Genomic DNA, 14,971 nt, shown 5'->3' with positions numbered 1-14,971 from the left:
TGGTGGTAATTAGAGACTTCCCTTTCCATGATGAACATGCCTTTGAAACCAATTTTTCCCATGAGAAGGAATTGGTATTCATCCCATTAAGTTTCAAAATTGAATACCAGAGTTCCACTGCTAGAGAACATTGCAAAAAGAGATGGTCTCTCGTCTCGTTTGAGTTGCTACAATTAACACAAAGATTGTCAGTGCCAATTCACATTCGAAGAAGTCGGTCTCTAGTAGGCAATTTGTTTCAACGCTCAAATTTCTTTTCTACTTCTTTCACTATCGTGGGAAGTTGTAATAAAAATATATATTTCCACAATTTAGGATGTAAACGAGTCGAGTCAGGTTCGAGTATTATTGGACTTGACTCGACTTAAAAGGCTTAAAATTGAGTTTGACTTGAAAGCTCGCGAGCTTAGAATTATCAAGTTTAATTCGAACTCAAAATCAAAAATTGAAGCTCGACTCGACTCGAAAGCCCACGAGCTTAAATTTTTTTAAATCAACTCGAAATAAAAAGTTGAAGTTCGACTTGAGCTCAAAAAAACTTGAACTCGAAACATTCTCAGACTTAACTCGATTGAAGCTCAACCTCCAACTCGGTTCAAGTTTGAACTCAAATTCGAACCTGAACATTAAGTACATGAAAATCTTATGTTGTATTTTAAAAAAACAACATATAAATATTAATATTATTAATGATTTAATTTGAAAATTAAAGTTTTAATATATATATATATATATATATATATTTTTTAAAATTATTCATGAGTTTTTTGAATTGGATATCAAATAGTCAAGTTCGAGTTCAAATAGAATTTATTTGATTTGAATATTGTTTAATCTTTAATCGAATTAAACTAAATAATTTACAATATCCTATTTACGGTCATTTTCCACATATTATCAATACATTAATAAATAATCAGGTGGGAATATTCAAGTTTAAAGATGAAACAGGAAAATTTTCAAGACAAAATAAAGAAAGAGTGGAACCTGTGTGATTTGTCAGTGCTCGACGTGCAAATATAGAATTAGGAAGAAAAGAAAAACATATAATCTAGTAGACTTTACTAAGAATGTGAGGAGACATGATTCCCACTCTTTCACTTCCATCCTATATTAATATTTAAAATAGATAATTTGAGTAGATTTTATCGAGCGACTTTGATGATAAAAAAATTATTACTTTTTAAAATCTTTGATTCGTGCATTACAAATATTAAAAATATAAATATTTAATATCAAATGATTAAGAATTATCTTTAAATATTTATTATCTTACACTTACCTCAAATTAATCAAAAAAAATTCTAATTCAGTTTATATTTGTATCATATTATGCAACTAGTGATCGCTCTTGTGTCAAGAATTTTTAACATCTCTTTATTTTCATAGAATTTCACATTTTCTGCTTTATGCATGTTTCCCTTCATTATTTTTTCTAAAATATTAATATAAAATAATATATATTTAAATTTTGTTAATATATTTAATAATGTATATCTGTTTTATAGATGTAACTATTTATATTCTAATTCTTTAAAAACAACAACATTTTCTTTATCTATTCAAAAATTTAATAGGTTCATACAACTACAAAGTTGCATGTCATCCGATTGTAATAAAAAATATTGAAATTTATTTTAAAGTAAAAAACTTGTTTTCCCATTCAAACAGATGAGTTTGTTGTGTTCATCAGATTACATACATCAATGGAGTTTTAACCAAGTGGGGCTATTCACGAGTTACAATGTAAAAGTGTCACTTTCCATTTCATTAGATTTTTCGGTTAGATTCAGGCAATAATCTCAGTTGAAAAGTTCCTATTCGGGGGGTTTCATTATTCTCTTTCTTCATCAAATTGCAAATCTCTCTCTTTCTGTCCTCTCTCTCTCCATGCTCTTGCTTGTTCATACTAAAAATTTCTTCTTTTTTCCCCTTCTTGGAGTTTGAAATCTCCTCAAGCTTCAAGTGATTAACTCTTTGCAGAGAATTTTGCACAAAAAATTATGGGTTATTGCTCGTTTCTTCTGGAAAGTTTTAGTTTTTCTTGACAAGAAAATTTCAGTTGTTTCTGAAAAAGAAAAAGGGTTTACAGTGAAGAGTTAATTCGATCTGGTTGGGGGCCCCAGATTAACATGAGAGTTTGAGGTGAGAGAATACATCTATGGCTGGAGAAGATTTAGTGGAGCTCAAATTCAGGCTTGCAGATGGAACTGATATTGGTCCAAGCAAGTATAGTCCAGATACAACTGTTGCATCTCTCAAAGAGAAAATACTTGCTCAGTGGCCTAAAGGTTACCCTAACTTTTCCATTTTTTTACTTGCATCTTATTCATTATTTCATATGCTTGCAAATTAGTTGATTTATGAAGTCTTTTCCAAAATTAACTAGAGCTATGTTTCAAAGGCACATGGATTTAGATCAATAACATACTGGTTTCTTGAATACCAAAGTTGTCTCTCAATTATTTTGTTGTCTGCCTTTCAAGAACGCCTATGATTATACAGATTCCATTGTGTAATCTGCCTTTCAAGAACGCCTATGATTATACAGATTCCATTGTGTAATCTAAAGTTTCGATTTCGGATTAGATGATTGGAGGAAAGTTTGTTACTTCTGTACGAGTCTAATATACCGATTTTGACTTATGTCTCTTCTCATTCATTATTTTTTCAGTTTTGCTTCTTAAGAGTGAAAAAGTTTTTACTGCAACTAGGTTCTATATATATATGTTGAATTTAGGTTCTATATATTTTGCTTCTTAGTTTTTCATGTTTCTGAAGGATTGTACCTTCCTCATGTTCTAATATGATTGAATTCATATGTCAAACACAGCTACTTCTGGGTAATGTAGGTTATAACATTGTGATTTCGTTTGATCAGCTTCTGTTTGCATATGAAGTGATTCTTCTCTGTTTGCAGACAAAGAAAATTGCCCCAAGACAATACAGGATGTGAAGCTGATTAATGCTGGAAAGATACTTGAAAACAGCAGGACACTTGCCGAGTCCAGACTTCCAGTTGGTGAACTTCCAGGGGGTGTAATTACAATGCATGTCGTTCTTCGCCTTCCTTTATCAGACAAGAACAACGGTAATCTCCAGCGTATCTATTTTATTTCATTGCACATGAATGGAGTTTGAGGGCAAATGTACGTTGTTTAGTACTATATTTGCTTTCTGAACTATGTTTCATGTGCCAAACTTTCGGTATGATTAGTATGCCAAAACCAAACTCAAGTACTAATTCCCCACATTTTATCCACAGAGAAACGACAGGATGAATCTCCAAAGAAAAGTAGCTGTTCATGCACAATACTGTAGACTAGCCGCCTAATCAGATGTGATACCGGTCGGTTTCACTTTCCTGTCAGACTTGTTGTGATTGCAGTCCTTCATCTTTACTTGTTCGAGGAATATTTTGCGTATTCTGGTGGCTGCAGAAACATAAGCAAAAAGTTCTACGTTTACCATTATTGGAAAATCTTACATGTCCAATGTTGCTTGGAAAGAAAAAACTTAGTTGATGATGGATAAAAAAAAGATGAAAAAGCGAAATTTATTGTGAGGATTTATTGATTTCTTTGTTTTCAATTAAGACTGCTCTTGAAAAATGTAAATTCTTGTCACCTATACAAGTGGATGAGTGCATGTGTGACTGTTTACAATTATCTTTTTCCATTACAGGTATTTTGCAGGCCTTAAATCAATGTAAGTTGATTGAAACCAGAAAGATAAAAGTCTAGCGTAGAATACAAGGCAAAGAAAAGGGGGGCAGATATGCATATAATTAGAGCAGGAATTAAGGGAAATGTGTACGTCTGTAGAATAATTGCTTCTAGTAACTAAATGAAAATAGTCCTGCCAACCAAAGAATTTGATCACTATACAATAGAAGAATAAATCACTATGACCAGGGGTAAAAGGCCGAAGTGTTATGTCTATCTATACCTTATGACACTGTTAAACCCGTGACAAAGTCTGGAAACTTATATTTATTTACATAAAATACAACTGCTTTTAAACATTGTGTATCAAGCTTGGGAACCTTGAACCTTGCAATATCTTAATAACCTGTGAAATAGGAAATTTGCTAACTTAATGATAAGGAGCAGGCATGAACTTAATCCTGCAAGGGAGCCGTTGCGAAGAAGACATCCGGTGCCAAGTTTGTCCTTGCGGCTCAGGAATGGTCTCCAGTAGAGGCTAATGAGGAGCGAAGTAGGTTTTGAGCTTTCCTCGATTGCCGAAGATTCTTGAGAGTCATTGTGAGTTTTTGTCTCTCTCCTTCAACTTCTGCAAATTGAAGGCTTAGCTGAGAGTATAGTTCATGCATCTCTTTTAGTTCGGTCTCTACAGCTCCATATCTTCCCTTTATCTCCAACATGTCTTTGATCAATTCATTGATGTCCCTGAAACTTTTGAACACTGCTTCCTCATCATTGTGCTGTTTCAGGAAAGAGCTGGACCACAATAAAATATGTCAAATTCTTTGATGTTTCCTTTGCTCAACTAGGCTTAGAATTCATTCATGCATGCAACACTCCGGAGGGATTAATATGCAGTAGGGTTAGAACTTTAAACTTAGAAGCCATAGCAATTTTCTTTTAATTGACCTTCAAGGCCAAAGCAAATTCCTTAATAAAAAAGTTGTCTCAGAAAAGCAAATTAGAGTTATTTCTAGAATGTAGCGTACCTCTGAAAAAGGATGCTTGATTTCTTCTTTGTTTGCAGTGCCTCGGCAAGTTCAAGTTCCAACGCAAGTACCCGTTCTAATGCATTTCCAGTTTCTGAATATTCATTAAACAAAGGAAATATGCTTCCCAGTTCTTCATTCACCTGTGGAAAAGCAAAAAGTGAAGCCTGATTGAAGAACTTTATCAAAACTTTATGGAAGAGGTCCATATCAATCCACCTTATCTAACTGCATTAGTTCTTGCTGTAAACCTGGAAACTTGGTATTGAAATGATAAGCATCTTTTGAAAGAACCAGATTCTCATTTTTCATCCTTTCCAGCTAAAAGCGCCAAAAGAAAAACATAAATTAATCACCATTTTCTAAAGAAACTTTATGCAACAAATGTAATGATTCCCTAAAGCTCAACAATATAAGAAGAAATTGCAATTAAAATCGTGTGAGATCATCACTAACCAGCACCTTACGGCTTTGACAATAAGCATACCTCACTATTTAGGTGGTCCATGCTAGATTTTAAACTTTGGGCTTTAAAACGATCATTGATTAAGGCTAGATGTTTTGCATCAACCTTCGGCAAGTTACATTGGTTGACAAGTGCCAGACTTTGAACTTTATTTGTATCATTAGATACAAGATCCTGATATAGAATTAAGCAAAAAATCACTATAAAAAAATTATCAAGTACATAGAACGGGTCACACACAGTAGAGGAAGGATAAATGAAAGTGGATAATATTTTCTTCAAAGATATCTTCAACCAAGATCCTTGCTAGGGAAATAGGATGAATTGTAAATTGAAATAGATTTTTTAACCAGTTAAAATAAATTGATAACTTTGCAGTCCATAAGTAAATGCAAGATAGTTCATCAAAAAAACTGAAATGCAGACCTTAAGATTAATAATTCTGATGATGCTAAGCCTAGAGCCTAGCCCGGACAGGAGTAGATAACATCAAAAAACAAATATGTGCAACACAACAGTCATATGCTACATAAAAATTTTAGACTTATAATTCATACAGAAACAAAGAACTATTAATTGAATCAATAAAAGGAAGAGAAGATATTCCAAGCAAAGTGGTAGAAACTACCTGCTCAGGTTGCAATTCTGTGGGTGCATTTGTGTGGTCACCTTCACCAAGAGAAACTAAGCATTCTGCTTCTTTGGAGTTTTCTGAAGTATCTTGGCCCAAATGCTTAAGATCAATGTCCCAAGTTCGAGCACTACTGACAACCAGCTCATCAGGAATGCAAGCATCTTTCAGTTTGCCATTTCTTTCTTTCTGGAAATTCATGGTCAATTTGGAGGTCTCAAGCAATTCTTTCACTATGCTAAGTTCAACTGAGATTCTAGATATTTCCTCATTACATTCTTGCAAAGACGCTTCTAGTTTCTGTTTTTCCTCATTACATTTATGCAAAGATGCTTCAAGTTTCTGTTTTTCTTCCTTGCAGCATTCAAGGCTAATCATTGAGCAATCCAGTTCAGCTTTCATCAGGTCATAAGCCCTCAATTTTTCACGCTTTTCCGAAATCAATGCCTGTAACTCGGCCTCCAATTCCAAGATCTTCACTCCCAGTTCTTCATTTCTCTTTAAATGAGACGCTTCTGATTTCTTTCTATTCTCAATGTCATCAATGGCATCTTGTAATTTCCATAGCATTTCCTCACTATGCTTTTTGGAGATAGCCAACTGATGTTTTAGTTCTTGCAGCCTTATTTCATAATGTTCTTTGATAAATACAATTCTTAAGGAATCTTGCATAGCAGTTGGTGGTGCTTCAGATTCTCTTCTTCAGAGCCTGGATGGACTCTGCATCAGCTTTATCTTGGAGCTCCTTCAAATGAATTGACAAGTTTTTGAACTCTTCAGTCTTCAAAATCTGTTCAGAAAGCCTTTGAGAAAGCTCATTACACTGATTCTGCAGCAGCAGCACTTCATCACTACGCACTTCCAGTAAGTTCATCTGAGTGTTCTGTTCATCCAATTTAGCTTTGAGTACAACTACATTGAGTTCCAGTTCTTCCTTCAGTACCATTAGAGTATCAATCTCTTCTCGGGAGAAGCCAAGTAAGTGCTTCAGGCTTTCAACTTCAAGAGCATGCTGATGATTATCCTCATAGTAAGCAAACTCAATCTTTTCAATCCTACTTTTGTAGTCCTGAAGCTCAGCTATTACAGAGCTATTTTTATTGACAAGTACCTGGTTTTCAGCCACGGAAGCTTCTAACTCCAACTGTAGGGAGTCGAGACTCGCAGATAATCTTCTATTTTCTTCAATGCAGTGTGCTTCACGAGCAAGACAACAATCAAGTATACTCTCAAAATTAAGATGCTTTTTTGAAGCTCTGCAAGTTGTCTTTCAGACCTGGAAAGTTGACGAAGAAGGTCAGTTGTCCAGGTTCATACTGAGCTCTTAAAAAAATGAGGCTAACATCTGCAGCTATTGAAAGTTCATGCATTTCAGATAACTGAGAGTCCAGAGAAGTAATAGTGGAAGACTCTTTGAGAGCAGTGTTGAGGGTCTCCTCGGACCGCTGTAAAAGACTGCAAACTCTAGATTTCTCTTCTTCTAGGTCCGAGAACATATGCGTAAGATGGGCCAATTCAGATTTCAGTTGATCAAATTGCAACAACTGATGGTGCTTCTCATTCATTTGGGAAGTAAGATCTGTAACAGTACTCTCTAATTATCTTTGGCGCTTCTTTGTGCTTGCAGCTCATCATGTGCATAATGCAAACTTTCTTTCAGACCATTAAGCTCCAAAGCAAGCTTGGATGCCTCCTCGGATTTATCCTGTAAAGATTGTACCAATGCTTTGTTTTTTTCCACAAGTTCTGCCACAATCAACTTATTGCTTCCAAGTTCTTCACTGACAGACTCTAAGACCAAGAGTTCTTCAGCAATCTCCCTGTTCTTAGAAGTAAGCTGATGTAGCTCCGTTTCGAAATGCTCAAGATCACATAAAAGATCTCTCTGCTGCTGTGCATAGGTTTCTTCAATTTCAGAGCTAATCTTCAGCTTTTTAGAAACAGCTTCAATTTCTAACTGAAGCTTTTCTACAACTACATTGGATAAATCCATTTTATCAACCATGGATCGTACATCATGTTCGAACTTTTGTTTCATTAGCACCATGTCTGATTCTACCACACTTAAAGACACCTGAGCCTTGTCTCTTTCACCCATCAGATCTTTCTTCTCCTTCAAGAGATGAAGAAATTTTTCATATGCGTTATTTTGGACCTCTTCTAACAGGACAATGACAGATGTCAAGTCATCAGACTCAATATCCTGACAAACCAAGTCACTTGAGAGGGGTGGTTCATCAAAAAATTTCCCAAACGATGACAATAAGTTAAGAAACCTGTTTCGCAGAAAGTTCATAGTATTTTGCAGCTTTTCCTTCACAAGAACCAATTCATCAAACTCATTTTTATCATCCTCAACTCTTCCTCCAAAGAAGAGTTATTGTTTCTAAGATTATCATTTTCCATTGTTCCTTCCTTCAATAAATTAGACAAGTCTGTTTTCTCCACGACACAGGCATCAAATTTGCTCCTGTAACTTTTGTACTCCATCAAGCTGCACTCCAGTTCAGTTATCTTCTCAGAGAGAAGATGATTTTCATGGGTGATATTTTCCACATTTGCTTCCAAAGCTTGTTTCTGCAGAGCCAAGTCATTATACTTGGCAATGCAAGTAGCCTTGTACTCATTAAGGGAATGAACATCATCCATAGCTGTTTCCAGCCTTTGCATCAGTAACTCCTTGGACTTGAGTGAAAGTTCCAGTTGCCATGCAAGCTCATCTATTTTCTCTTTCCTTGTTTTAATATCATAATTTGCTTCAAGAAAAGTTTCTAGTAGAGTGTTTGAAAACACATCCAAGTATACATTTTGGTAATGCATTTCACAAACTTCTTCTTCAACTTTCTGATAAAGGGTTTCCTGCAAATGGAGGGATCTTTTCAAGTCTTCTAAAAGAATATCTCCACCCAACTGTTGTTTCTTCACACCTACATAATGATTTTGAGAATGCAAGGGCTTGGTGGGTTGGAATTCTTCTGAATCCAGCCCATGATTCTGCATCTTCTCTGAGTATCCTTGAGAGTTGGTTTGTGAAGAATCTACAAAAGCTTGCCGGATGAAATTCTCATTTGTCTCAAACACAGACATAACCTGGGAAGAAAGCAGCTCAAGATCCTTTTGCAACTGGCCCACCGCAATTGAATAATTAAGGCGTGCCCTTTTCAGTGCTGCTTCTGCAATAATAGCCCTTCTTTCCAGTTCCTTGCTCAGAGATTCCAAATCTTGTTTTTCTTGCGCAAACCTCAAGATTTGCTCATTCATATCTTGGCGCCTAGTCTCCATCTCAGCTTTAGCAGATTGCACCCTAAACAAGCAAGTAGAATGCTCATTTCGGAGGCTCTGCAATTCTCCCAACATCTGCCTCTGGTTTTCCTCAAGCTCCTGAACAAGAGCTTCATAGTAGCACTCCATCTGGTCCATTTTCTTTGCAAGGCTTTCCTGTTCAGCTTTTGATTCATCCAACTCTCTCAGAAGTTCAAAGATTTTTCCTTTCATTGCACTAGTAGCAACCATAGAATCAGGTTCATGTGACATAAGACCAGGTACACTAATACATGGAACCATGCCCAGTTCTGGTTGATAAAGCTCTGCATCAAAACCAGTTGCGGGTATAAAAGAATTAGTTAGGCTCATTTCTCGGTTACTCTTCATGTTGCATCTTTCAGATGGTAATGACCTAAGATTAAACATTTCTTTTTGAGTTCCCTGTTTGAGATCTTGCAGAATGCCAAGTAATGCTTCCAAGTCTGTTTGAAGGAACCTAAGGTCTCCATGGTAATTCAAACATGCCTTGTTTGAAGTTCCTTTATCTTATCCTCCATAACTAAAAGCCCCTTTGACAATAAGACCTCTAAGTCTTGAAGTAAGTGGTCCTGGCCATTCTTAATAACTTCTTTGCTGGTTAGAGAAGGGCACAGTTCAGAACTTGTCATCTGCTCAAGGTCATCTTTCAACTTCGAGCACTCTAATTTTAAAGCAGAAACCTCTTTTGTCAACCGTTCCGAAGAAATCTCGGTGACAAGTTGCTGAGAAAACTTCTCAGTTTCAACACCTATTTGACTAGCATGATTTCCAACAAGCTTACTTGTATCTTAAGTTCCTGAATAGAGGACTCTGCCACTTCCAAGCACCCTTGGTGTTTGCTAATTTCTTCATAAGCAACAGTTAAGTCATTATACCCGGAATAGTCTGAACTACAGCCATGAACCCAATTGTTAGTCCCCTGTTCCAAAAATCGATGATCTGAGAGATCTCCTTTCTCTTGCTTAGGGCTGTGACCAAGTCCGGTCAAATCACCAGAGACTGTACTCTGTAGGCTGCCAATTTCATGAGTACAGGACGTGTCATATTTCTCTGCATATAAACTTTCTGAAGTATTAGAAGAGCATCAAACCCAACAGCTGAGTCTCCATAGTCTTCATTCAAGCCAACATCTTCTTCAAGCAAAGGGTGTTCTTTAGATTTTTCTTTAAATCTAACCCTTGGATTAACCTACATACAGAATAAAAGGTGAAAGATTAGGCTACCTCCTAGTTGCAGAAGACAACAGGAAAGCATATACTGTTCATTCATAAAATGCTTGCAACAACTAAATTCAACCAATCCTTGTGATTTTAAATTCTAAATTCAACCAGGGAACCGATAAAACATTTTTCTTCAATAATGATCTTATAATCTCAATCACATTTTTTAAAAGAACACAGAAAAGTGAAGAATTGTCTCAGAAAGCAGATAACTATGACCAATCATGCATCTCCAACAAAGAATGTGTATTTGTTGGTACATGTGCAAAGATATCAATATAAAGCATAAAACAAAAGCAAAGAACCTTAACTACAATACAATACATACTGTTACATCAAGAAATCCAAAAGAAACAAAGGACTGAACCTTAACCGTATAATTGTTGAGGATATCCTCAGAAACTGATACTTTTAAGGATGAAGACCGATCAGGACCATTTTCATCTGACCCCACCTGCAATCCCCTCTCCCTAAGTTCACGTTGTTGTTCAAACTCCCTAAGACCAAGCATAGTTACAGATAAGCAGTTTGAAAATAGCTGAAGCAATAAGTTTAAATGTTTTCAACAAAAAAAAAAAATACCTGAAACCGGTTTTAGAGGTTAGAAGTTGTACAGTGACCTGTCATTGAATATAAATTAAAGACTATTTACGCGTAAAACAATAGGATCTCTAGTAACAGAGAAAAAACTTCAACAACAATTATGAAAGAGTTCCGAAAACATTTTCGAAGAAGCTACACACAAATATTTTAGCATTTAGCTACATTAAGACTCAAGCAATCCAACAAGAAATTGAAAAGAACAAACCAAGAATATTTTTGAGAAATCCAAAAGTCCTCACATGTAATATAGCTCCAGAATCACAGCCAATAAGTGTCAGTGGAACAACAGAAGGCTTTGATGCATCGGCATAATCGGCAAGGTTGATGGTAGCCTCACCCAGAAGGCCAGACCGTGAGGAACCCTGATGCCAAATTGATCAAGGTGAAAGACTGTTAAACCTAGTTAAAACGACATGGAAAACGAAGATCTATTCTGCTACAATTAGAGGTCAGTAATAAACTGTCTATAGATCTAGGAAATTCATAATTCACATTTCGGTCAAACTAAGAGTATTTTCCTGTGTGGTTAACTTTTGCAATTGGAGTGTAAGGATTAGAATCTTACCATTGCCACGACAAGTTTATAGAGTTTTTCATCGAATTGCTTAGTTTTGATGTCTTGGAGAAGCCTCGTAGTCTCGTAGATTGGATCAGCCCATTTGCAAGTTCCATTTCTCACATTTGCTTTGGTTGTCTTTGCAGTTGCTTTCCCAGAATCAGCAGGAATGAAGGATACATACAGTTTATCCCATCCACTTTGTGGAATCTGAATTTTTCACAAAAATAAACATAGCAAGATGAATGATGCATCAGAATATGTTTTCCAGTAATGAAGGATGGACAATCAATCAATCACATATTAGATTACCGGCATATAAATAGTGGGAAAAATTAGATTCACAGATCATATGAAATGGTGGACATCAGTCATCAAGATGATTCAACCAGTTTAGGACTGAAGTCTAGTTGACCATCTATCCAATACTATGGCGAAGATAAAATGACTTGATGCCAATCCTTGTTGCACCCCAATCATGGTTAGTGCATAAAAATAAATCCCTCAAACAGCTGGCCTTCTAAAACCCTTGGGCATTGAGCAATCTACACCCATTTTGTAAACTTCCAAATCTATTTTTTTATTGTTGACCACTATAACTCTCTAACTGCAAACACCAGTGAAATACTTGAAAGCAAAATTTGCATTCAAAATACATATTTCCTACCAGATGCAAGCAATCATGAAATCGTAATTGCATGGTGGAAGTAACATAAAAGATAAAATCACAATCCATGTGAACATCATAGAACATTCACATAATATAGCTAAAGTTCTACATTCAATGCTTTGCCATTGAGTTCTTGATTCACCTTAATAAGGTACATTGTACAATTTGGTACACGTAACAATTTCCAGTATCACGAATTCATCAACTTGTAACATGTTCTTCCATATAATAATATCAATAAGATATTAGCTTCAAATAGAAATCATGAATAAAAATGTAAGAAAATTCCACAATTACAAATTGCGACTTACATGTGTAGCGTGGAATTGTAACCGGAACACAACTTTTATTTTTGTCTTCTCAATCTTCCACTTGGGGACCCTCGACATTACCAGCAAATCAATTAATCACCAGCTCTATGAAATAACAATCCCCCCTGATTAAACTGTCCCTGCTTACAACAAATCAACCAAAATTACCATATCATTTGCATAAAGACATCTGAGACCAAATAAACTAGTTCAAAAGCAGGTATGAGCATTTTTGGAATCCAGTGCCTACTGCGAGCTTTGAGATCCCATGAATAAGTGTACTTCACCAAGACAGTAACATAATTAGGACAAAACAATATAAAAGCAAACAAAAGGTTTTTTTTTTATTATAAAGAACCCAATTACACAGAAGGTCAATTCAGATCAAGGTTTCAGTTCAGTAACCAGGAATGCAAATTAAACAAAATTCAAAGTTAAAATCTAGGGGATAAAACCCTTAAACTCTGCTGATTTCAATTATCTGACCTAGGGAGTTAGACTTCATTTCTTCAGAAACCAACACAAGATCCAAATATGAATAAAGAGGATATTTGAACTAAAAGCCAAATTAGAGGATATCGCTAATTCCAGACCATACCTTGCTCAAAGAAAGGCAAAATTTTCCCAAAATGCAAAAACCCAGAAACAAACTTCAAAACTCTGACTTAAAATTCGCGGATCCAAACCCTTCTTATTGAAAAGTAAAAGAGTGAACTTCAAAAGAAAAAGCTTTAAAGATGACAAAACAAGCAAAGAAGAGAAAATGGCACTCCACTACTTCAAAAGAAACAAAGTTGCAAATGTCCACCTTCAGAAAGACTGACAGAAAAGGAAAAAGGATAGAGTAAAAGAGAATCCAAAACCAAATGTCACACCGAAATAAGAAAAATGAATAGCACCTTACAGAAGCTCCAAAAGACCACTATTTTTTCCTTTTTAGATAACATCAAGAAGAAAAAAAAGAACTAATTTGCCACTAGAAAAACAAAAGGAAGAACTGACCCAACCCAACAGAGAACAAGTCAATAAATGCACATGGAAACAATAATCCATGTAAAAAAACGACATTTTTAATCCATTTAAACACTAAACAAATACAATAAAATAATGCAGAGGAGCAATGAAGTTAAGTACCCAGTTGCGGATCGGCAGGTGCTTAAGCTGGAAGAAAGGGAAGATGAATCTTTACAGAGAAGGGTCCATTTTTCATACAAACGACAGTGAATGAGAGTGCTTAAAAAAAACAAAAAGAGAGTGAATGAGAGGAAATTTTTTAAAAAAAAAAAATTGAGACAGACGGTGAAAAAATGAAGGGTAAAGTGCAAAAATAGTCCCCAGATTATAAGACTCTACTTTGTTGAGTCTCTAGACTATTAAAAGTTACAAGATGATCCTCCGTGTTGCTTTGTTGAGTTTCTCGCTTATTACAAGTTATAAAATGGTCTTCCGACTATTTATATATTTTAAACTCCTCATTTTTCATTAAAAAATTAACAGTCGTTTAAGCCAACGTTAATTTGCTTATTGTGATATAATAAAAGCATATTTTAACAATGTCTATTGACTCTGTCATCTCTTTCAAACACTGACTTGACAGCATAATATTTTAAGCATTAACTCGATGACATAAAGTAAACAGATACTCAATTTACAAAATACAATTCAAATAGTTTTGGGATCAAATTTTTATCATATCTTAGTGATAAAGTTAATGTCTAACTCAACCAACCGTCAAATTTTAACGAAAAATGACGAGTTTAAAATACATTAATAGTTTGAGGATAATTTCATAACTTTTGATAGGTTGGAGACTTAACAAAGTAACGTCTTATAGTTGGAGATCATTTGTGTGCTTTATCCCAAAAAAGGTTTAGCTTTTTATTATTATTATTTTTGAATCGATGAATTGTTTTTAGTGATGTGCGGGTGCTTTTGTAAATCGAAAACATCTTGTCAGGTAGGATTTTTGGGAGAGTGTGTGTTTTAGATGCGTAAATAATGAGAGAAAAAATATTGGGGATTTTTAATAAATGAAATAAATATTTAGAAGATAATTAATTAATTAATTGGATGAAATGGGGTTTTGTTTACAGGTAAAATATGATCTCAATCTTGGTAAAAGAGAGACATCCCGCCGGAGCTTGGAGTCGTCAATTCCTTTTGCTCATTATTATAATTTATAGGATTAATTAAAAATAGGATAAAGTATATAAATGGTCCTTCGGTTATGCGATGTGTCTTTGTTGAGTCTCTGACTATTAAAAGTTACAAAATAGTCCACTTATTCTAAGGTGTTATTTTTTTAGTCCTTTAACTATTAAAAGTTACAAAATAGTCACTCGACTATTCATATGTTCCAATCTCATTTGTTTCAATTAAAAAATTAATAGTCATCTAAACTAGATTTCAACATACTGAATATTATATTATCAATCATATTTTGATGATTTCTACTGACATTGTCGTTGCTTTCAAGCATTGGCTCAACATCATAATGTTTTAAGCGTTGGCTCGATGG

The 14,971-nt window shown here is 35.0% G+C and overlaps 1 protein-coding gene and 1 pseudogene across 1 annotated transcript; one reads left to right on the top strand and one right to left on the bottom strand.

The window, feature by feature from the left end:
- Positions 1 to 1,838: 1,838 nt before the first annotated feature.
- LOC120195587 (membrane-anchored ubiquitin-fold protein 6-like) lies at positions 1,839 to 3,591 on the top strand. Its single transcript, XM_039197566.1, has 3 exons — positions 1,839 to 2,291; positions 2,921 to 3,091; positions 3,266 to 3,591. The coding sequence occupies exons 1-3, from the start codon at positions 2,162 to 2,164 to the stop codon at positions 3,319 to 3,321; spliced, it is 357 nt and encodes a 118-aa protein (XP_039053497.1). The 5' UTR covers positions 1,839 to 2,161; the 3' UTR covers positions 3,322 to 3,591.
- Positions 3,592 to 3,861: 270 nt separating this feature from the next.
- On the bottom strand, positions 3,862 to 13,686 carry LOC120195579 (annotated as a pseudogene).
- Between the last annotated feature and the right edge of the window lie 1,285 nt (positions 13,687 to 14,971).

The sequence above is a fragment of the Hibiscus syriacus genome, unplaced genomic scaffold (genome assembly GCF_006381635.1).
Source record: "Hibiscus syriacus cultivar Baekdansim isolate YM2019G1 unplaced genomic scaffold, ASM638163v2 tig00004620_pilon, whole genome shotgun sequence".
In the NCBI taxonomy this organism is placed as follows: domain Eukaryota; kingdom Viridiplantae; phylum Streptophyta; class Magnoliopsida; order Malvales; family Malvaceae; genus Hibiscus; species Hibiscus syriacus.
The sequence above is the reverse complement of the archived record's forward strand: the minus strand, read 5'-3'. Positions and strand labels throughout refer to the sequence as shown.